At 35.4% G+C, this 24,327-nt stretch overlaps 1 protein-coding gene across 2 annotated transcripts; it reads right to left on the bottom strand.

Annotated features, from left to right (window-relative positions):
* Positions 1 to 616: 616 nt before the first annotated feature.
* Positions 617 to 10,024, bottom strand: LOC109184807. Of its 2 annotated transcripts, none has more exons than XM_019334848.1 (3): positions 9,438 to 10,024; positions 1,866 to 2,263; positions 617 to 1,102 (listed from the first exon to the last, which is right to left on the bottom strand). In XM_019334848.1, the coding sequence occupies exons 1-3, from the start codon at positions 9,775 to 9,777 to the stop codon at positions 734 to 736; spliced, it is 1,107 nt and encodes a 368-aa protein (XP_019190393.1). In that variant the 5' UTR covers positions 9,778 to 10,024; the 3' UTR covers positions 617 to 733. The 2 variants fall into 2 exon arrangements, with proteins under 2 accessions (XP_019190393.1, XP_019190394.1); XM_019334849.1 differs by having other exon boundaries at positions 617 to 1,075.
* Between the last annotated feature and the right edge of the window lie 14,303 nt (positions 10,025 to 24,327).

The raw sequence follows: 24,327 nt of genomic DNA, 5'->3' as shown, positions 1-24,327 counted from the left end.
CAAAATTTTAACTATCATATATTATGATAATTAAAAAATTAAAAATAAATTTAAATATAAATATAAAAAAATATAAAAAATTAGCCGTTGAATTAAAAATAAATAAATAAAACATAGCGGGGGACAAGCTATTGCCTGCGCTATTCTCCCCATTTTCTCCGGAGATAAAATTAAAGGCTATGTTTGTCAAACTTAGCTAAAAAGATAACTGAAAGCTTAAAATGAGCTGAAAGTTGAAAAGCTATAAAGTAGGAGCTGAAAATTGAAGAGCTCTTACGCTAGCTGCTATACTTGAAAGTGTTTGGTAAAATTAACTTTTTGATAAATTGATAAATGTAAAAAGACAAAAAAGGACATCTTCGTAATTTTGTTTTTTGAATGCTACTGACTCTATTACATTGTAGTATATGTTCAAATATATATATATATATATATATATATATATATATATATATATATATGTGTGTGTGTGTGTGTGTGTGTGTGTGTGTGTGTGTGTGTGTGTGTGTGTGTGTGTGTGTGTGTGTGTGTGTGTGTGTGTGTGTGTGTTAAAATTACAGTTAAATGATAATAATATTATTTTGGAATAATAATGATCAAATAGGTACACTATAATACAATTAGGTCACTAACGACAATAATAATCAATTTTGGTTGGAGTGGGCATAGGAGCCTAGCTAGCTAGCTTGTGAGTAGTGTTGTTTTCCACGCAGATGAGATGAGAGCCCGCTACTCACTCAAATTCAAATCCGGCCTCCAATAGTTCAGTACCACCTTCATCCAACATCACAAGGGGAGGAATCATAGCATTGTTGGACGAAGAAGAAGGAAGTTGGAGCTGAACTGGCAAATTCCATGAACAGATATCGAAGTCGTCAGGGAAGCGGTCTCGCAGCGATTGATAGATCTCCTGCTGCATCTTCACTTTGCCTTTCAAGTAAGCGTCTACCACCTCATCACAAACTTGTTCCTTCAACAACCTCACCTTTTCAACCTCATTGCTCAACTCTTTCTTCAAACTTTCTTTCTCCTCTTGGTAGGTCTTTAGCTCACTCATGCACACTGCCATGCGCTTCTGCAACTCAACCATGTGGAAGATGACCTGTCAAACAATGAAAACATCTATCTATATATCAGTAATTGATACTAGTTCAAATGAGGACATGATTTTTATCGGAGATATGCATAAATGTAAATGCACCAGAATGAAATGCATAAATGCACTATATACAAAAAATACACCACACTTAATGGTACATTTTTAGACACTTTGTGGTGCATTTATGCCTACCTAGTGATGCATAACCACATGATCGCATGGGAAGCATTGTTCGCACGGAAACCTGATTGACCCATTAGTGATTAACTACTCTCCTACCAAAGAATGAAAGTTAACAAGTATGAAAATTGTTGTGCAGAAGCTGGTGAAGAGTCAAGTCTAGCACCATACCTCTTGAAAATGTGATGGTTGTCTATAAGGAAATAAAGTTGTGCATTCGCTATTAGCTATACCTTTTAGCGTAGTAGTAAGAATTTGATCCTAACTGTTGGGGGAGGCCAAATCCCATCAATTGGTGGCTAGGGGAATGTTGGGTGGAGGCCGGTGAAGGTTTAAGTCTTATAAGGAAATAAAGTTGCGCCTTCACTACTAGCTATAGCTTTTGGCATAATGATAGCTACAGAAATTATTCGGCGAAAACCGGTGAATGGCCAAATCCAACATCCTATCTTTCGAAAATGTGATGACTATCTATAAAGTTGTGTCTTCACTAATCACTATTAGCTATATTTTTAGCGTAATGGTAAGTAATTGATCCCAACAGAAACATATAATTGCGTTATCTCGCATAAAATAACAAATTAACCTCCATAGACTTGTGGATAGAAGACTTGAATAGCTCTTCTGTCTCTTGTCCCTCCAGCCTCTCTAGGTCAGCTGGGGGAGCCATCTTTTCTACAAGCTCCAAGGCATCGATGTGACCGCAAGCAATGGAAGCATTTCGATCTATATCCATCCCAAGCTTCAGTTTCTTAACCTCGGGCTGCAGGGAAGAAGATGAAGAACCACTTCTCTTCTGAGCAGCCGCAGTAGTAGTGGTAATTGTAATCTTTTCCTGAGGGGGAGGAAGAAGAAGAGGAAGCTGCATGGTTGAAGAAGTTGTAGCAGTAGGCAAGGAAACCTGGGAAGAAGAGCCCTCACCAATTTTCTTCGCCAGTCGAGATTCCAAGTCGTCAATTGAGAATAACATCCTGGGAGAAGCCTCTGTAAATTCCACAAAATTTTATTAGCACATTTTACAAAGTTCTCAGAGAATTTAACTATAAATTCCAACAAATTAGTCAAACTTTTAACTTACTTGCAATCTAGTTTGACTGTACTTTTAGTGGAAGTATATAATGGTCTTTTGACTCTGTTTGGTAATGTTCCTAAAATAAGAGCTTATTTTGCAACGCTATCTTTGGTGGGTGAGTATAAGATTTGTTATACTATGGATACATACATAATTTATATTTTTTATTTTTTACTTTTGTTTTTGTTTTTTTTTTTCTAGTAGAATAGTCACATAACTTTGACTAATCAAAGTTTATGGGTAATTGTTTTACTTCATATAGGAGGATGAGAACTGATTGTATTGTATTTACTGAACTTGATTACAATGAGATCAGATGATGTGAATATATAGAATAGAGAGTCACAGTGTGACAATGATAAGAAGTAGAGAGTCACAGTGTGACAAGGATAAGAAGTTCTAAACAGACTCATATACATAGAGTCCTAATACTCCCCCTCAAGCACAGTGTATACTAGTAACCTGTAGCTTGTCCCTTAAGGAAGAAAATCTAGGTCCAGGCAGAGCTTTGGTGAAGATATCAGCAAGTTGATCCTTTGTGGAGATGAAGTTGACTTGGATATCGCCCGAAGCTACTCGATCACGAACAAAATGATAATCAATCTCTACATGCTTGGTGCGCGCATGAAAGATTGGATTGGCACTCATATATGTAGCTCCTAGATTATCACACCATAATTTTGGAATGGAAATACCCGGAATCTGTATCTCACGCAGTAATAACATAATCCATAGAACCTCAGCACAAACATCTGCAAGAGCTTTGTATTCAGCCTCAGTGGATGACCTGGCAACAGTTCTCTGTTTCTTGCAAACCCATGATATAAGATTACTCCCCAAGAAAACAGCAAAACCACTCGTGGATTTTCGATCGTCAGGACAACCAGCCCAATCAGAATCAGAGAAAGCATGAATGTCTCTAGATGAGCACCGTCGTATGCGTAAACCATGATCAACTGTTCCCTTAACATACCTGAGTACCCGTTTGAGCTGCTCCCAGTGTGATATGGTGGGAGCATGCATATGCTGGCATAACTGATTAACTGCAAAGGATAGGTCAGGTCGTGTGACAGTGAGATATTGCAGTGCTCCAACTAGACTCCTGTACTGTGTGGGATCATCATATAGATCTGAATTAAAGGGGACAGTTTTCGAGACAGAGATAGGGGTAGAAAGGGGTTTGCATTCAGACATTCCAGCCCATTTTAAAATATCATTCATATACCGTTGTTGAGATAAAATAATCCCATTGTTACTCTTAACTGTTTCAATACCCATAAAGAAATTTGGTTCACCAAGATCTCTGATTTTGAATGTAGCAGACAGTTTGGACAAGAGTTGAGACATAATACCCTGATCATTTCCCATTACAAGAATGTCATCCACGTACACCAATAGATAAACCAAAACAGAGTCTTTAGAGTAATAGAACAGAGAGACATCTGTCTTGGATGCTTGAAAGCCAACCGATAGTAAGAACGTATGTAGTCGATTAAACCAAGCTCTGGGAGCTTGTTTTAACCCATACAGAGATCTTTTTAACAAACAAACATGATTCGGGAAGTTAGCATCAATATAACCAGGGGTTGCTTCATATAAACTGTTTCAGCCAGATTACCATTTAGAAAAGCATTATGAACATCTAGCTGTTTGATAGACCACCCAGATGATAAAGCTAGAGATAGAAGGAGTCTTACAGTCGTAGGCTTTACCACTGGACTAAAAGTGTCGAAGAAGTCCTGACCTGGAACCTGATTAAAACCTTTCGCAACCAGCCTGGCTTTATGCCTTTCAATAGCACCATCAGCCTTTCTCTTCGTACGAAACACCCATTTACAGCCAATAATATTCATACCTGCAGTGGGTGGAACTAGAGACCATGTGTGGTTATGCAGGAGAGCATTGAATTCTTGGTCCATGGCTTCACGCCACTCAGGATATTTGACAGCTTGAGAGTGCATGTGGGTTCCGTGGGATGCACCTGAGCTGCTAGAGCAAAAAGAGGAGCATCTGCGTTGCTGCGAGTGGCCATAGAGTGAGTACGGACATTGGGCCTGATGGACGGCCCACGTGGACGGCCTCGCCGACGAGCAACAGGCTCCACAGGATCACCCGACGAGGCAGCCTGTCCGGGATCCACGGCTGGTTCGAATGAAGCAGGTAGCGGCGGTTCTGGCGACTCATCATTGGACACGGCAGGAATATGTGTGCTGTGACTGAGAACAGATTCCGCCCAAGGTCCAGAAAACGGAGCAGATAGATCCTGCAAAGAAGTTTTAGTAGCAAAGGGAAAAACTTCTTCATCAAATCTGACATGCCTACATGTGTAAATCTTATTAGTATGTAAGTCATGCATCTGTACCCCCTAAATGACTCAGGATAACCTAGGAAGACACATGGAGAAGACCTGTATGACATCTTATGACGATTATATGGTCGAAGATGAGGGTAGCATAAACACCCAAAGACACGAAGAAAAAGATTGGAAGGAGGGGATTTATGTAACAGGAGATGAGGACTGGAGTTATTTAATACAGAAGATGGCATTCTATTAATTAAATAGACAGCAGTCTCAAAGGTAAAATCCCAAAATTTCAAAGGAACAGAGGCATGAGCTAGAAGAGCCAGACCAGTTTCAACAATGTGACGATGTTTTCGTTCAACACGACCATTCTGTTCATGTGTATAGGCACAGGATTGTCTATGTTGAATTCCTAATTGAACAAACGAAGAATGCAACTTTTTGTACTCAGCACCTAAATCAGACTGAATGGCCTTTATTTTGCAATTAAAGGACCGTTCAACAAGAGTACAAAATTTATCAAAGATGACATAAAGATCAGACTTTAATTTCATAGGGAAGAACCATGTATAACGGGAATAGTCATCCACAAAGATCACAAAGTAACGGAAGCCAGATGTAGATAAAGTGGGCGCAGGACCCCAAATGTCTGTGTAAATAAGATCCAGTACATGAGAACTAGAGGAAGCAACACGAGGGAGGGGAAAACGGGCAGATTTGCCTAATTGACACGCATTGCATAAAGAATTAGTACAACGAATACTATCACGAGATCCACTAACTAAACAAGATCGAAGTATATGGCTAAGAACACGGTTATGAGGATGACCCAAACGATTGTGCCAAGTGGAAGCCGAGGCACGAGCGGAAAGAAACGCTGACGGAGACGAACTAGGTAATGGAAGTGTGTATAGTCCCCCAGAACTATTGCCCCGAAGAAGTATTTCTTTGGTATTGATATCTTTCACAACAAAAAAAGAGGGGTGAAACTCAAAAAAGACTTTATTATTGGATGCAAACTTCTGAACAGATAATAAAGAATTAGACAAACGTGGAACGTGAAGTATATCTGACAATGTGAATGATCTAGAAGGGGTATTAAAAGAAGCATGGCCAACATGACTAATAGATAAACCCATACCGTCACCGACACGCAAGGTGTCATTGCCAACATATTCTTCTGAGGTGGTCAAAGCAGCAATGTCCGGAGTAACATGATTAGTTGCCCTTGTATCCGGGATCCATGTCTAAGGAGTACCAACATCTTAATTATCTTGATATGTTAGATTGGCCTGAGGTGGGGAATCATACCGGTTATAGCATACATGAGCCTCGTGACCAGTCCGCCTACATATCTGGCACTGAACCTGATTGCCACCACTGTTGCGTCCGCGACCGCGGCCACCACGCCCACGGCCACCTTGTTGTCTACCGCCACCACCACGATTGGACCCGCCATTTCCACCGCCTGCTCGTTGACCGCCGCCACGGTTCTGACCTCCGCGACCTGATCGGCCGCCACCGCGCTGAACAGCAAGAGCCGCCGGAGCACCGCCGTAATCACGGCTGGCGATAAATTCCTGGGCGCCGAGGAAGTCCGCCAACTCCTGGAGCGTGACCGGTTGCCCACGGACGGCAAGAGACGTGGTGAGGGCACGGAATTCCGGTCTCAAGCCGCGAAAAACAAAGAGATTCTGATCGTCGAGGGAGACGACGCGACCGGCGAGGGTGAGCTCTTCAACAATCACCTGAGCTCGCCCGATGTAATCCGCAACCGAAGAATCACCCTGGTCCAGTCCTTGCAACTGGCCGAGAAGGTTTAACGCGCGGGCGCGGGAGGAAGACGACAACGTCTGAATAATGGCCTCCCAAAGGGCACGACTCGTGCGACGTCCGACGACGATTGGCATGACCTCGTCGGAGAGGGAGGAGACAAGCATGGATAACAATGCTTGATCTTGACGCATCCAAACAGCATAGGCGGGATTCGGCCGTGGCATGGCGTCGGCGGTGTCGGCGTCGGCAGCAAGAAGAACAGCCGGTGAGGGTTTCGTACCATCAACAAACCCCATTAGGTCATGCCCGTGAAGAAACGGGACGACTTGCGTATGCCAGAACAAATAATTCTTGTAGGTTAACTTCGTACTGATGAAGTGATGTGCGGTGGATAGCGACACAATTGATGACGAACTTGACGACATAGCAGCATCAGACACGGTCCGTTCGGAGGAATTAACAGATCCGTCAGCCATAGGGACGAGAGACAAAGAAAAAACCCTAGCTTACTGATACCAGATGAGAACTGATTGTATTGTATTTACTGAACTTGATTACAATGAGATCAGATGATGTGAATATATAGAATAGAGAGTCACAGTGTGACAAGGATAAGAAGTTCTAAACAGACTCATATACATAGAGTCCTAATAAGGAGCATATTATGTAAATGAACATTTTTGTTCATAAATTTTGACGACTCGCACTTCATATAACAAAATCTAGATGAATTTTACTTCTTTCTCACCAAATGATCCAAAAAAAAAATAAAAAATAAAAAATCTTATACGTATATAGACTCTGTTTGGTAGAGCTTATTTTAAGTTGCTTATGAATCTGTTTTGGTAGAGCTTACTTTAAGCTACAAATAAGCTATAAGTTCTTTTTAATAAAATATACGGAGCTTCAAATAAAAGCTTATTTTGAAACGTTATTCGGAGTAGCGTTTTAAAATAAGATCATTGCTTTTCAACTTTTTTTTTTTTTAATTTTTATCTTTATTAATTTATAAAAATGATATTTTAATTTATTTTTTATGTTTTTTTTTACACTTATCAACTAATTTAATAATTAATTTTATCAAATATTCAAATGAAACTTGAATGCACTATTAAGAAAAAAATTAGGCAAATGCATGGAATAAGAGTAGAGAGGATGGAGTGAATCCAAGATAAATGCTAATAAAGTAATAGGCAATGACGATTATGTCTAAAGTGGATAGATTCTTTATCCGCATTAGTATTGACATTGTTTACTGAGTCATTGAGTTACTTTAATTTGATTTACATTTTTCCATATTTTTTGTCGGATTGGGATGTAGAAACCCTTGAGATTAAAGATTCAACTTTTTGGGAGAAGAATATAAATGCTAAAGCCTCTACATAGAAGATCATTGGATATGCAAATTAGCAATAATGGGAAAAAGAAGAGCTCATCAATAATGGAGAAATAGCAAACAGAAAGCAGATGTCACATTTAGCAAAGAGTATTACTACATGTATGTATTCTCAAATCTTACTCTCTTAATTTTATTACTTAATGTGTCAAGTTTTGATAAGTTATTTTTTTCACGTGAGTCCCAATACAAATGTCTACATCAAAATTTTATGTATAAAAATAAAAATTAGAAATAGAAAATGAGAATACGCATAATATTTTCTTTTAGCAAAAGGCCGCGGGTGAAATCCTAGTAGTGGTTTTAGTTTTTAAGCACAAAAAGTTATTGTGACAAATAGTAAAACAAGCATTTGCTTTTAGCAAAAGGCCGCGGGTGAAATCCTAGTAGTGGTTTTTGTTTTTAAGCACAAAAAGTTATTGTGACAAATAGTAAAACAAGCATTTGCTTTAAATCACGATTTAGCCAACTATTTCCTTTTCATATTCAGAACTCCTCCATTCTCTATATCAAAATTTGCTAAATCAAGATATCAGATGACTAAAGATATAAGGAATAGTATAAATAAGCCACTGAACTATTTGAGAAATAGTAATTAAGTCATCGATCTCAAATAACTCCGAAATAAACTATTGAATTTGAAAAAAAAAAAAAAAAAAAAAAAAAAAAAAAAAAAAAAGAAGCAAATAAGCCATTGAACCCCGAAAAAAAGAGCAATTAATATTTTTAACAGGTTAACTCCAAATTTTTGCTGACTGAATTGTCAAATGTTTATTATTATTAATATTATCAGCTTGGATAGTATTATATTTTAAAGTAATTATAATCAAAATATTTTTGTCTTGTTGAGATTTAATTTATTTATTTATTATTATTTTTTTCACTGGATCTTTTGTTTTAAAAATAATAATAAATAAATAAATTAGATTTAGACCAGACAAAACTATTTTGATTATAATTACTTTAAAATATATTACTATGTAGGTGAATTATAATAAAAAAAAAAACATAAATAAAATAAACACTTGGCAATCTAGTTAGAAATGTTAATTGCTCTTTTATCCCGAGTTCAATGACTTATTTAGGATTATTTGAGTTTGATGGTTTAATTGCTGTTTTTCAAATAGTTCAGTGACTTATTTGTACTTTATCCCAAGATATAAACTTGTAATTACAAGGGTGCGAAATTTTTTTAGTCTTTTTACTATTAGCCAATTGTTCAACTTAAATTGATTTACCTCTTTATAATCAGTTGTTAGCTAAGAATACAAGGCGGGGTTTATCCCGTGCCTCTGACCAAATTGGTAATTTGGTATGTTAACTTAACAATTACATATTGTCAATAATTACTAGTTTTCTTGCCACTTAAAAAAATTTGCTTAACTAGAGAAAACTGAGATTAATAACCAAAAAAAATGTAAGACAGACAAATAACAATAGACCGGGCCAAATACTGATTTGATGGCATTGCGGTGATCCTTTCAAATCAAAGGTCACAAGTTCGAATCACATTCTAATTAAAGCTGTTGACCCACCATATTAATGGACTGATAGTATTAATATAAGTTGAGGTTGTAGTTAAAAAAAAAAAAAAAAGTAGAGAGAGATGTACTTAGAGGAGGATAGAAGCGCAACAAGCCGGTGGGTTTGGCCGGAGAAGATTTGGTGAAACCAGATTTGTGTGGCGTGGAAATGGGGCTCCTGCGATCTTCACTACTCACACACTTTGGGTATCTATTCAACATGTAAATGATGAAGGCGTTCAAAGTTGTTTTGATGGGACGACTGGCTATTTTCTTCAAGATTTTCTTAGCCCCCTCTTCGCCAATGGCGCCCAGCCGTCTCCTCACCTCCACGCTCGGCGCCTCCTGTGACTGCTCCGCGCATATCTTCCGCAGCAGCTCCTCCACCGACTGCGGCAGCGCCGCCGTCTCCTCCTCTGCAGCTTCCATTAATTTAATTTCCACCAATTTTACTCCGTGCGCGACTCTGGGTATCTTTCCTAATTTTATAGCTATATTTTAATTTGGGATTTCTGAAACCTTGGAAATCAAGAAAATGTCGGAAGCCTGGAGGTTTCATGATCATTTGGACAAAGACTAGAGTTTATAGCCCTCTTTTGATAATGTACGAAATGGAATAAAAAAAGGTTCTTTTTGAGTCAGCATACGAGAAAGACAAAGCAGAGTCTATGTAAAAAAGGGTGGAAAAGACTGGAGCTTCTCTTCGTTGCTAAGCTTCCAAACTTTTAAATGGTGTTTGGGACTTGGGTGTGAATGTGAGATTTTATGAGTGTAACTGTATGTATTTAATAGATGTGGGTGTTTAAGTTATGGGTGAAAGATTTGATATATTTGTAAAAAAATTAGCTTTCGTGAGTATTAGATGCTGAGATACATTTAAATGTAAATGATATTGGTGATACTATCAAAGAAGATAATAATGCATCAATGCAAGATCAGGCTAAAGCTATTATTTTCATTCGCCATCATCTTACCAAAGGTTAAAAGATGAGTATCACACCTTCAAAGAATCCTCCGACTTCCAGCAAAATTTGAATGAAAGATATGATCACCAAAGGACAGTACTTCTTTCTAAAGCCTGTTATGACGGGCTTCACTTGCGATTGCAAGATTTCAAAACTGTGAGCGAATATAATTTTACTATATATGTTCAAAAATCAGTTCTCAGTTATTATTATGTAGAGAAAAAATTATTAATGAAGATATGGTCGAAAAAACATTCTCTACTTTTCATGCATCCAATATTGTGCTTCAAAAGTAATATAGAGAAAAAGATTTTACTAAATATTCTCAATTGATTTCTTGTCTTGTTATGACTCAACAAAATAATGAGTTGTTGATAAAAAATCACGAGACACACAGCTACTAGTTCAATCCCATTTCGTGAAATAAATGGTGTGTCATATTACAATGGAAATACAAAGGGTCGTGGACAAAATCGTGGTAATAATCCCGATCATGGACAAAATGGTCTAATTATAATTTCACAAAAAATAAGAAAATAGTGATGCAAAACACAACAAAGAAAAGCTCTTCCTCTACAAATGGCTTGCTTCCACTAATTTAATTTCCACCAAATTTACTCCGCCACATTGTGTATCTTCCCTAATTTTATACCCACATTTTTAATTTGGGATTTCTGAAACTTTGGAAATCAAGAAAATGTCGGAAGCCTGGAGGTTTCATGATCCTTTGGACAAAGACTAGGAGGCTATAGCCCTCTTTTAATTTGATAATGTACAAAATGGAATTAAAAAAGATTCTTTTTGAGTCAGCATACGAGAACGACAAAGCAGAGTCTATGTAAAAAAGGGTGGAAAAGACAGGAGCTTCTCTTCTTTGCTACGCTTCCAAACATTTAAATGGTGTTTGGACGTGAATGTGAGATTTAATAGGTAAGATGGCATGTTTATTATTGTAATAATTGTAATAATGATGGTTATTAATGATAAATATTGTAATATTATTTTAGATGAAATTGTGATCCTTATAAAATGTAATATTTTTTGAATACTATTGATTATATTACAATGTAGTATTTGTTTATATACATTTTTTTAATGTATTGAAGTACAAAGAGTCAATGTCTCAATTGGAGTTCAAACTCGCGACTTCTCATTTGGGAGAACCATATAGATGTAATTGAGTTACATGCTACTTGGCGAAATTGTAATATTTGTTAGAGAAAATGGTCAAATAGGCCCCTAAACTTTAACCCAAAGGTCAATTAGCCCCATAAACTTTACAAAAGTGCAATTAAACCCTCAAACATGTCAAATTGGGTCAATGAAATCCAAAAACCGGTAAATGACCTGTTATTACAGGTCATTTCAATTTCGGCGACCGACGACAAAATCCGGCGACCAGCGACAAAATCTGGTCACCGGTGACAAAATCCGGCCGTCCGGTCGTCTTCCACCGGAGAAGACGACCGGACGGCCGCCTTCTCCATTGGAGAAGAACGACCAGAACTGGCCGTCCTTCTCCATTGGAGAAGACGGCCAGATCTGGCCGTCCTTCTCCATTGGAGAAGGTGGCCGTCCGGTCATATATTGCTTCATTAAATGCAGTTGTACCATATAGACGTTGGAGACAAGAACTCCTGCATGTTTTGTCTTCTAGCTCTGAAAAGTGATACTATGACATTTAATGCATCTAGATAAGCGTGCTCTCATTCTTAGGAATACTTATTCTTAGGATGATCCATCAGCTGAGACATTTAACAACATTCTTCTTGAGTTGAGAGAAGATGGATTGTCTTGTCAGTTTGAATGTTAGACAACTTTCAGTTTCTGATTTCGACTGTAAAAGATCATCCATCCATTCGTGGTCTGTCCGAGAGATGGCTCTGCTTCAATCATCAAATCTTCTTTCGTTCAAAGAAACCTAACTAAAGATCATAACTTGATTTCGTGTGTTTGACTAACTTCACACGAATTACACAGTGAGTTATGGCACCTTTCGTCTAAGACGAAAGTAGCGAGATAAATGACAAAAAGTTAGGGGTCTACTATCTAAGTTACATTGGTATCATCAAAATCCTAATACATGTGTTCCTAACAGAAGGATCTCGGTACGCTCCACCATTTCTTGGGTGTCGAGGTCATCTCCACTAGTGATGGTGTGTTCCTGTCACAAAACCAGTATATAACTGATATACTCACGCAGTTCAAAATGGATGGTGCAAAGGATGTTTCGACACCACTGGCTGTTTCAGAAAAGTTAGTACCTCTTCAGTCACCTGATTATGCGACGGATGCCACTCAATTTCGCTGCTTGGTAGGTCTCATGCACTACCTTGTGATCACCCGGCCAGATGTGGCGTTTGCAGTCAATCGACTCTCACAGTTCATGCATGCACCTTCGGAGCTCCATTGGCAAGCTGCTAAACGTCTGCTTCGCTACCTCAAAGGGACTGTTTATCACGGCCTTTTCCTTCACGTTAGACAAGCTTTGCGGCTTCGTGTATATACCGACTCCGATTGGGGCGGGTGCAACACTGCTGGACGCTCGACTACGGCGTACTTGGTGTATCTAGGCGACAACCTTATTTCTTGGAAGTCCTCACGGCAGAAGTCTGTTTCTCGTTCGTCGACAGAAGCTGAATACCGGGCCTTGGCGAATGCGGCTGCTGAGGTCCTCTGGATTAAAAATTTGTTCCAGGAGCTCAGGTTGAGTCTTGTACAGCCCCCGGTTCTACTTTGTGATAATCTCAGCGCCACCTACGTCTGTAAAAATCCGGTGTTTCACTCACGTATGAAACACTTGGCTTTAGACTACTTCTTTGTACGGGATCTAGTTACTAGTGGTGCGCTAGTTGTTCAACATGTTCCATCCTCCGCTCAGTTAGCCGATCTTCTCACTAGGCCTCTGTGACGTCATCTTTTCCTTCGTTTTTGATCCAAGATTGGAGTCTCCGACGGATCCTCACTCTTGCGGGGGCGTATTAAGGATATGAGTGGTTGACACATTCTATCTCTATTCTAGTTACACTCATGTGGAATAGCTTTATTAGACTAGTGGTTGTAACTTCCTGCTATTTACTCTCACTTTGTGTACTATTTATAGCTAGCCATTTTACATCAATAAACACTTGATTCATTCACTCACAAAGCACAACATAGATTAAAATGTATAACTTGTATATAACACTGGTATATGAATGTATATTTAGACGAAGAATAAACTTCACAAATAAAAAAAAAAAAATCAAATGTGTTGAATACCTAGGTAATTTTTTTGTGTGTATAGTTAATGCATGATGAATTACAAATAATAGTCAATAGTTGTGGAGGAAGCGAGGGAGAAGAAACATAACGGAAGGAAAGAAACATACGAGAGAAAAAATAACGTCTGCCCAGTCCGGAAGAAGGCAGTGGTCATTGAAACTATTTCATGATCACATGGGCATTTGTTTATCATGCTCATTCAAACATGCTTTACACTTACGAAATCCGAGATCTAAAGAGAACACTACAAAGTGTATCAAAACTTTAAAACTTAAGGACTTCAAATTGAAATTGGCAATGAGGAAGAAACACAGTCTAATAAGGGTAAATAAAAAACACAATATAATAAGGGTAAATTGGAAACACAAACTAATAAGGAAACAGTGTAGCACCCGTGCATCTTTGCAACATATTTTCGAGGTTTGCTACATCATTCTAGATCATTCTTATACTTTTATATAGCTAGCTTCCCATTGTTTGTAAAATTTTCTAGAAGCATGTAAGTATGTTTGTATAGAGATTTATAGAATATTCTAAAATCTAAAAATTCATAGATTTGTGTAGAGATTTATGGAAGATTCTAAAGATTAATCTCTAGCGTAGGATTTAGTAGATCTCCACCATTCATTAAAAAGGTGGAATGAGTATAAAAACCCTTAAAAGGGTTCATTTATAACAATCATCAACCATCCAATCATTCTATAGTTCAAGCAATCCAAGTTTCATATGAAGTACATTCATTTCCATTGGGATGATTTATTGATACAAAATGAAATATCAATATAATTATATAAATAAAATAAATAAATTAATATTAATAAATTATGAGAGATTGAATCCAATTCATTCCCTTGTCGCTCAAGAACTATGCTAAAACCCTAATCAAATTCTAGTTAAAAGGAACTATTTAATGCTATAACTTAAAATATACAAAAAGAACTATGTCAATAAGTAAAAGAAAATGCAAAACTTATAAGATGAAATTTTAATAGGCCAAAAATTGAAGGACGTGATTTCATTCCAACTGGTGTCACAAGCACTTTGCGTGTTGTTTGCCCTGAGAAGCAGGATTCATAAATCCATAAGCTGTAACCCGATATAAAAAGCCCCATATGCAGGAAGCTGTAACCCGATATAAAAAGCCCCATATGCAGGAACTTGGTGTAACAGACCATCTAGTAAGCAGTAGTAACAAAAGATAAGAATAGAGAGAGAGTTGCAGACCAGGAAGAAGAAGAAGAAAGAAATGGTATTTTATATAGTTCATGTAAGTATTTTCCCTAAATACAATATATTATAATATATTGTATTATTAAGTGGTTGTGGTGCAAGTGGAAGATTAAGTCAGTTATTGGGTTAGTGACTTAATCTGTTAGGCAACTCAGGATATTAAGTCGTTGATGTCATGTAGGCTATGTAGGCTGCCTACGTTGATGGCATGTAGGCTGCCTACGTTGATGACATGTAGACTTCTAAGCAAAAGAGTCTTCTAACCAAAAGAGTCCTCCCACAGCTCCCGTGTTCAGGACATCGAGTATTCGGGAGAGAAGTGGTAGACAAAACAAAAGAGTCCTCCCACAGCTCCCGTGTTCAGGACATCGAGTATTCGGGAGAGAAGTGGTAGACAAAACACTTTCTACAGGTTTACCATTCCAGAGGCAATTTCCACAACTATGGCTAGGGATGTTCAAAGGTCCTAAAGCTTCCGCTGTAACGAGTCAGGTTACTCGTTTATTTCAGTTTAATGTTAGCTTTATTATTATCTAACATTTGGTATCAAAGCCCTATCAATCTTATCAAACTTTGTCTGGTTGGTTGTATTGCCTAAAATCAAAATTAATTAATATCATATACATTGATTTTAGTATATGTTGTTTTTTCAGAATATTGTCTTCTGGACTTGATTTATTATTGTTGCTAAGTTGTTGCCGTTTCTTTTTGGGATACACCGCCATTGAATTTTGGCCGGAGGAATACGGTTCAAAGGTAACAAATTGCAGAGCCGTGGCGTCAGCTCTCTCTCTCTTCTTCCTTCAGTGGCGTCGGAATCCGTTGGGTGTTTCATGGAAGCTCGCCGGCTGGAGATGCTATGGAAGAAGGGGCTGACTGGTTCACGGGCGACAACAGAAGGAATCCGAGGATTTTGCGACGTAGCACGGCGGCGATCGTTGGTGCTGCAGCGGACGGCGGACGGTGGGCTTTGGTTCTCTGCTGTGAGCCTTGCCGCTGGGAGGACACCGCCATGGACGCAGCTCCCTCCGGTCGCCGGTTGCCATGAGAACGACGGCGAGGAGGATGGTGGAGGCGGGCTGGATTTCCGGTCATTGAGGTCGCACTAGCTCCGGCCACCTCTGTCTCTCTCCGATCGCTGCTCCTCAAGATCATGCGGCGCTGGTTCCGAACAGAGAGCTGCGAAGAAGACGTGCAGTACTGGTAAGTCTCCTATTTACATGCAATTATCCTTTTTATTTACCATATATTAATATTTACTTTACTTAATAATTTTATATTTATATATATTAATTTTGATAAATGGTAATTATTTACTTTAATATTTCCATATTAATATTATTACCTTAATTAATATCGTAAATGATTTTGGTAAATGGTAAATATTAAGTAATTGCTTGTTTTGAAATAATAATGCCCTTTTGTGATATTATTTGTGATTGAATTGTTGCCGTTATTAGTTCAATTACAGTAATTCTTGTCACAATTAAATTATTATTCATTTTGAGCAAATATTAAGTTTTAATTTGCTATTTAAATTTTAATTTAATATTGAGAGTTATATTAATGTCCTTTAGTTTTCTCTTAATTTTGGCGTTAAATTCACAATTTAATTAATACTTAATATTGAGCAAATATTAAGTATTAAATTTGCTGTTTGAATTTTAATTTAATATTGATGTGCATATTAAATTGCTTGAATTATTGCAATTTATTTAAAATTCATGAGTTAATAATATATTAATATGCAAAAATCCAAACATGCTTTGTATATTCATAAATTATTTTATTATAATTGTACATTTAGAAAAGCATATATTAAGATTAGATATAGCATATTATTAATTCATAGCCTTCATATTAAATATCATTCAGTTTTGGATCTTTTAGGCTAATTTTGGACAATATAGCCTATTAAGTGAGCTTGTTGGTTTCTCATTTAATTTTGAGCATATTTTAGTCCTATTTTTCACTTGGGACTTTAAAACCTATTTTGAACAAGCTATTAATTAGGACCTATCTTGGTCAGATGGATCCGCTATTATTTGATTGATATTTTAATAATAATTGTAGCAATTTTTTTATTTTGATTATAACATGTTTATTAAGTTTCAATTATTACTAACTACCGTATTTTGTTAACGGTATTTATTGTTGGTGATAATATAATGTTTAGATCTATTTCCATATTAGAACATTTATCATTCATGTTATAATTAACTTGGGACATTAAGATTTATGGGCCTGACTTAAGCAATTTGTGCTATAATTATTATCATTGCGTGATTTTGAGTCATTAAGGGTTTAAGGATTACAATTACCATTTGAAGTCATTAAGAATTATAATTATTGTTTTGGCCATTAAGAATTATAATTATTATTCAAGTTAATGATGTTTTTAATCTATTAATAGTTTTCAGGGCCTTAACAATAATATTCTGTTTTCTTAATGGTAAGCAATGTACATAGTTATGTTACCTTTACATTATTGGTAATTTGGTTATACCTTAATTTTAGTCTCCGACTCATTACAGTCTTGATTAATTATTATGTGGTAAATTGAGATTAATATTTAGCATCCCTTAATTACAGTTTTACATTTATTGTAATTATTATTAATTTACATTATTAATTAATGTTATTAAGTTTAGGGGCTAATCTCATTTATTATCTTTCATAATAATTATTCATTCATGGTAATCTACTATATTTGGTACATTGGTAAGATTACTCATGTCACTTCATTTTTCCATTATTATTAATAATGGTAATTAAGTGTTACCATTAAACTGTTACGTACCATTGGGCGATTGCGATTCAACTAAATTCTCCGTAAAGATGAGATATTTTGGAGGCTTTTTTCGCTATCGCTGTTAGTGCTATCGATAGATGCAGTTTTCATCATTAAGGTACGCAAATCATTAATTACAATTTATTATTATTGGTAACTACTGTTATAGTTGTTAACCATTTTGAACTAGTCACATTTTATCCTTAAAAATATGGAAACATTAAGATATGTATTACCATGTTTGTCATTATTAAAATGTTCATGGTGATTATAATGCTCCTTATTACTATTAATATTTAATTAATGATAACATTATTTTTATGGTATTAAGTCATGAATTGTTTCCAAATTGATTTATGTGACATTTATTTTTGGACTTAAGTTTTATTACATTTTAAAGTTATATCCAAAAATGTTTTAAAGTTTAACAGTTTTAACTATTGTTTTTTCATATTTAGTCTCCAAATTAACATAATACTATTATTATGGCTATTTATTGCCTTTTTGGTTTATTTGCGATTTTCTGCCATTAATAATATAATTAATTGAGTTTTGGAGAGTGATTTTTTAATCAATTCAGATTTTGGAAAAACATGTTTTCTTGGCAATCTATCACATAATTTATTTCGTATTTGAATTATGATTTTAGATGTCATTGCCCACATTTAGTTAAGTATGAATAATTGAATACACATTTGGTGTTTTTCATACTCTTTAAATTGTTTTATGCTTTTAATCACATTAAGTGCATAATATATAAAGTTTAATTATGCAATTAGGATTTGTGAGCTTTTTATTTACGAATAAAACATATACTATGGCTTGATATTTGTGAATTCAGCCTGTTTCTCACAAATTTGATTTTATGCAATTAAAACATTTTCACGTGGGCGTATAGTTTTTAACCTTTCAAAGTATATATCTATTACATTATTATTCAAATTTTGGATTTCTTTTGGTTAGAAGTCAATACTAGTTTTGAATATTAATTGTATACTTGAGGTTATTGCTCATATTAAAATTGTTTTCAGTTATGCAATTTATTTGGAACATATGAGTTTATTATTTAATTGTATGCATATCTGTTCTAAGCATAATATTTTTTTTTTTTTTTTAGATTATGCGATTTATTATGCCTTTAGAAAGCATAATTTGAGAATGGATTTAGTTCCTTATTAAGTTGAACTTTATGCATAAAATTAATTGCGGTAGTGCCTGAATTTAAGCACGTTTAGTCCGTTAATTTAGTTCATCGATTTAAAGTCTTATTCATAGGTGAATCTACAATTTTATAGATCTCCCAAACGGTTTTACTTCAAACATGAGAACGCATGACTTAGGGAAGTTTCTTGTGGAGGAATACTAGTTCTATGGCCTTGGCTTAAAAGCCTTGTTGCTACTAGTCCCCTTGCGACGCTACTCTGTCTAAGGAGTTTGGTATTTAACGAGCTTCGTCTCGACCAACTTTCCTGGGAGTATACCTAATAATTGTATATCATGTGTTGGTTTAATTCGTTTGTTAGGCTTTAACTTCCCCTTTTGCCAAGTGATTACAATTTTTAGATTAATTAAAGAGTAGCCACAACATCTTTAATTTACTAAAAATTGTCTAAAGTTTAAATCACATAAAGATGGCAATGATAAATGCCTAGTGATCCTATAATTTTAATTAGTTGGGGAGTAGCCACAGCATCCTTAATCAGTTAAAATTATATATTGAGTTGTTGGGTCACATAAAATTTGATAAATGTCTAGTGATCTTATAATTTTAATTAGTTGGGGAGTAGCCACGACATTCTTAATCAGTTAAAATTATATATTGAGATGTTAGGGTCACATAAAGTTTTAGACATATCAATTGTGATTAATTGTATGTAATATGATGGAATTTAGCCCACAGACAATTTCGTTATATTTGTATGATTAATTAGGATGAAATACTGAACTATGATCATAATTTAGCCCACAGGCAATTACGTATCGAAATGTAGTTTAGTAGTTTTATCAGTAATGATAGGAATAAAGAATTTTACTTACTTTAAGAGTAATTTTCACCTCTATCATGAAGCTTAATTTTATGATGTAAACTTTAGGTCATATATCTTAATTTGCCCACAGGGATTAAGATAAGGAACATGATCTCTTAAGTGTTTTCTCATAATGGTTGTAATAAATCTAATTGAACTAAAACTTCAGCCTACAGGCTAGTTTTATGTCATTGGATTCTTCTAACTCATTTGATAATTGTATGGTTGTAATGAATCTAATTGAATTAAAACTTTAGCCCACAGGCAAGTTTTTATGTCACTTGATTCTTCAACTCATTCGATAATTGTTTCATCATAAAATTTCAGTTGGATCTTATTGAGTAAAACTTTAGCCCACAGACAAGTTTTATGTCACTAGATTCTTCTGGCCATTTAGTAATTGAGATTAAATATTATCATAAGGATTTCTTAATTGAATTTAATAGAATTAAAACTTCAGCCCACATGCAAGTTTTATGTCAATAAATTCATCAACCCATTATATAATAACTTTATCTCAATTTCTTAGAATTTATAAATTTAGTTCAATTATAATTCTAAGTTTCGTGGTTTGCATTGGCAAAACATGTATTTAGTCACTTCCCAAAATTTAGATACACCTTTTATTAATTATTTTTCACGAAGCTTACTTGGTTATTTGGACTAACTATAGTAAGTTGCGTGGTATGATATACCTCTTATGGATTCCAATAATAAAATATATCTTCTAGGCTGAATTCCAACTTGGTTTTGGAAGACATATTTTATTATTTTAGTATGTCCAACTATGGTGGAGAATCATGTCCTCATTAATCATTCATTTAGTTGGACTATAATTGGAACCAAATATTGATTATTTAGTATGCCCAACTAATGGTGGGGAATTATATCTTCATTATTTAGTTGGTCAAATCAATTATGAGTGTTATATCATTAATTTGGCTAAAGAATATCTTAATCAGTGGGAGTGATCATTTAGAAAAAGATCATTAAGATACTCCACTAAAACTGATGGATTTAATTGTTTTCATACATTCCAAATTGGGTTGTGCGTCCAACAATAAGTCCAAAAGTTTCTACAAGTATTAATTTAGTTTTTGTTCTTATAATTCATAAGTTCATTTCATTGAACGTTTGGTTGTACAACATATGTATGAAAATGTTGTAACAATATTAATGAATTTATTAGAACAAAAGCATTTAACTTGTGGTGCACTGCCAATTAATAAATTCTTTAGCAGTTAATAGAGTCTTTAGTTTCTTCAAAATTGATCCTGGGCCATTTTGATTTGTAGGGCTCAAAACAATTTTGCAAGACATATAAAGATTCGTAAATGTTCAATTAATTTCGAGGTGGACCTTGAGATTATTTGGGAAGTTGGTGTATGTTTAAGATTCCAAATTATTGACTTAGACCTTATGGTTTATGTCATTGGAATGTTTCTGTGACTTGACTATCCTTTGACTATCTTAATGAGTGGGAGTGACAGACGTGTCAACTCCAAGCTCTTAGCCGTTAGAGGTAGTGTTTATGTTAACTTATAAACAAGTCATAGAATATAGTTAGCATCATGCTAACATTAAGAGATCTCTACTTAAGGCATGCTTCTAAGATTTTGGAGATCATACAATTTGGATGGTTTCTTCCTTCAGTTGTGCACATAATATATTTTGAGAAATATCCATTAAGGGACTAAGAATAAATGTAGGGTTTGTTCATAAAAAACCTAAGTTAGGGAATTTAAATGCATGTGATCATGGTAGATATTACTCACTTGATTAGTAGAGGACGTATTACTGTGGTTAATGTGTTTTGTTCTTTAATGAAGGTTGTGCCGGTACTTGCACAAAGTGGGAGAATGTAAGTATTTTCCCTAAATACAATATATTATAATATATTGTATTATTGGGTGGTTGTGGTGCAAGTGGAAGATTAAGTCAGTTATTGGGTTAGTGACTTAATCTGTTAGGCAACTCAGGATATTAAGTTAAGCTTTAACTGAATATCTGCCTACATTGATGGCATGTAGGCTTCTAAGCAAAAGAGTCCTCCCACAGCTCCCGTGTTCAGGACACGCACCATCGAGTATTCGGGAGAGAAGTGGTAGACAAAACACTTTCTACAGGTTTACCATTCCAGAGGCAATTTCCACAACTATGGCTAGGGATGTTCAAAGGTTCTAAAGCTTCCGCTGTAATGAGTCAAGTTACTCGTTTATTTCAGTTTAATGTTAGCTTTATTATTATCTAACAGTTCAAGCTTAAGAAATTCCATCCTTCACCTTCATTACATATATAGTCACTACTGGAATAAAAAAGAAAATCAAATGAGCTAACAAATTGCCGCACAAAAACAAAATTCAGAAAATTGTATAACACAAAAATGATCATACCATCAATAAAGTGCAAGGTAACCTTCTGCACATACAGAAGTATTCGCATCTTTTCCTGTGATGAAAAACACAGTCAGATGAATCAAATACACACCCAAACTCTTCATATGAAACAGTCGAATTGGGCAAAGTACTCTTGTTATATCATTAACAGAGAACACTACAAATAGCAAGAAAAAGACAGCTCAACATGCTACTAAACACAACATCAATGGAGCAGTGCATGCCTTCTTCCAGATTGGCTACCAAGCTGCCATGGCAGGCAATAATAAAAAAAATTGATTATTATTTTTTATTAAAAAGGAGGGGAACCCCAGGCCAAAAAAACGTTAACGCCCTACCTAGCGGACGCGCTCGACGCAAACCAGGAATACCCAACACATCATTCTCAATAATCTCCATCAACCCGGTAGGAGGGAAGTTGTGCTCCTTCTAAAAAAATATTTTGGTCATATCCATTCCCCTAAACATCACCTTCTGAAATTAAAAGACAAATTCATAGAAAAATAAAATTGAAAGAATACACATAAAATGAAAGGATGAAGTGTATGAAGTTAAATGGTAAAAGAGAAATTCTACAAGTATTTACTCTATGTACTCCCGAGACACATAGCCATATTATTTTTTCTTTTCTTTGTTTCTTTCTTTCTTGGATATAAAGTAGTGTAGGTAGGGTGAATGTGCTTAGGATTGGAGAGAGAAATCAGAAGAGAAAAAAATCAAATCAATAAAACAATAAAAATACAAAACAAAAAACATAAAAAGGAAAGAGAATAAGAACTCTGGGAAAACATAATCTGCTGGAAAAGCTTTAAACTGTAATTGGGTGCCATCAAATCTATATACAATGACAAAATCCTAAAATTATTAACATTAATATTAAAAAAAATACGGAAAATAGACGTCACAAATCAAAAAGTTAAATGTGTCGAATACTTTAGGTAATCTTTCTGCATATAATTAAAGTAGGATGAATTACAAATGACAGTGTGGAGGAAGAGATGGAGAAAGAAACAGAGGTGAAGGAAAGAAACAAACGACAGAAAATTAATGGAGGGAGAGAGGGTAAGCGACGGAGAAGAAATCAGAGAAAATGGAGGAGGGAGAGAAGGAGAAGAAACAGAGAAAAATGGCATTGAGAGAGGAAGAAGAATGGCATTGAGAGAGACAAAGAAGAGAGATAAAAAAAATGATAGGAACAATCTAAGTCACATAATTTATTTGTTTCTGTAATAAACAAAAATTATGTGTAAGAGAGTATGATCTGAGGGAATAAAATAGGGAGTACCAGTAGAAGACATGACCTGTCTTGAAGACTCTGTACAAAGAATAGACATAAAATGCTAAAAAAATTGAAAGAAGTACAAATGAAAGGGATGAAGTCTATGAAGTACAATAATGCAGCCTACCGTCTAACCTAAATACTTTTTGACTTTTAATCTTCTACTTTTACGGTCGGAATTTGAACAACGGACAAAATAGACAAACAATTTCCAAGGAACAACCATCAATGCACAAAGTACAAAAACTTTTGCCTGACAAAATTCAACTGAGCCTTTATATTATACACATATTATTATTATTATTATTATTATTATTATTATTATTATTATGGGGAGGTTAACTTGATGGAGACATAGTGATGGGCGGATGCAAGGTTGTTTTGGGTGGTGGCCGGCGAGCCAGTGGTGGCTGCCGTGACTGTTCTTTCGGAAGAGTGAGAGGACATGATAATCGGAGGATGGGAGTAAAAGAAGGAGATTTTGGGTCGATGGCTTAACTGATACCAGATTAGAGTAACGTTTTCAATTCAACTCAAACAGATAAGAGATTACAATACTAAAGGAAGTGAGAAGCTGAAATAACTCCTATCTAAAAGGTAAGTCACAGGAGACTTATTCAACTAATACAAACTATATGATATAACAATAATATAAATAATAATAATACTAACAATTATTATTATTATTATTATTATTATTATTATTATTATTAGGTTGTTGTACATCATTAGAGTTGGACTGAGGCCGGTGAAGGTAAGTCTAGCACCTGGTGGCTAGGGGATTGTTGAATGGAAGTCAGTGAAAGAGAAAAGGCGAAGTTCAGCACCCAACGTCTCAAAAATATGATAACAGTCTATAAGGAAATAAAGTTACGCATTTGCTACTAACTATAACTTTTAGTGTAAGTAGTAAGTGCTTAATCCTACCAAGTGATATAAAGATTGGTTAGTGATGAGTGTGGATTTTTTCAATATAAATTGAATCAATTTGTTACTAAAAGTCAAAATTTTGAAAATTTTAAGTTTT

The sequence above is a fragment of the Ipomoea nil genome, unplaced genomic scaffold (genome assembly GCF_001879475.1).
Source record: "Ipomoea nil cultivar Tokyo-kokei standard unplaced genomic scaffold, Asagao_1.1 scaffold1286, whole genome shotgun sequence".
Taxonomy (NCBI): Eukaryota; Viridiplantae; Streptophyta; class Magnoliopsida; order Solanales; family Convolvulaceae; genus Ipomoea; species Ipomoea nil.
This window is presented reverse-complemented; position numbering and strand designations above follow the sequence as displayed.

What these genes read in the sequence shown, in the direction of transcription:
- LOC109184807 (XM_019334848.1), bottom strand. Translation starts at nt 9,777, where the DNA reads ATGGAAGCTGCAGAGGAGGAGACGGCGGCGCTGCCGCAGTCGGTGGAG. An exon ending in GCGCTTCTATCCTCCTCTAA is followed by an intron (nt 2,264 to 9,437) that starts GTACATCTCTCT and finishes TGGAATTTACAG; the next exon opens with AGGCTTCTCCCAGGATGTTA. An exon ending in CTATCCACAAGTCTATGGAG is followed by an intron (nt 1,103 to 1,865) that starts GTTAATTTGTTA and finishes ATTGTTTGACAG; the next exon opens with GTCATCTTCCACATGGTTGA.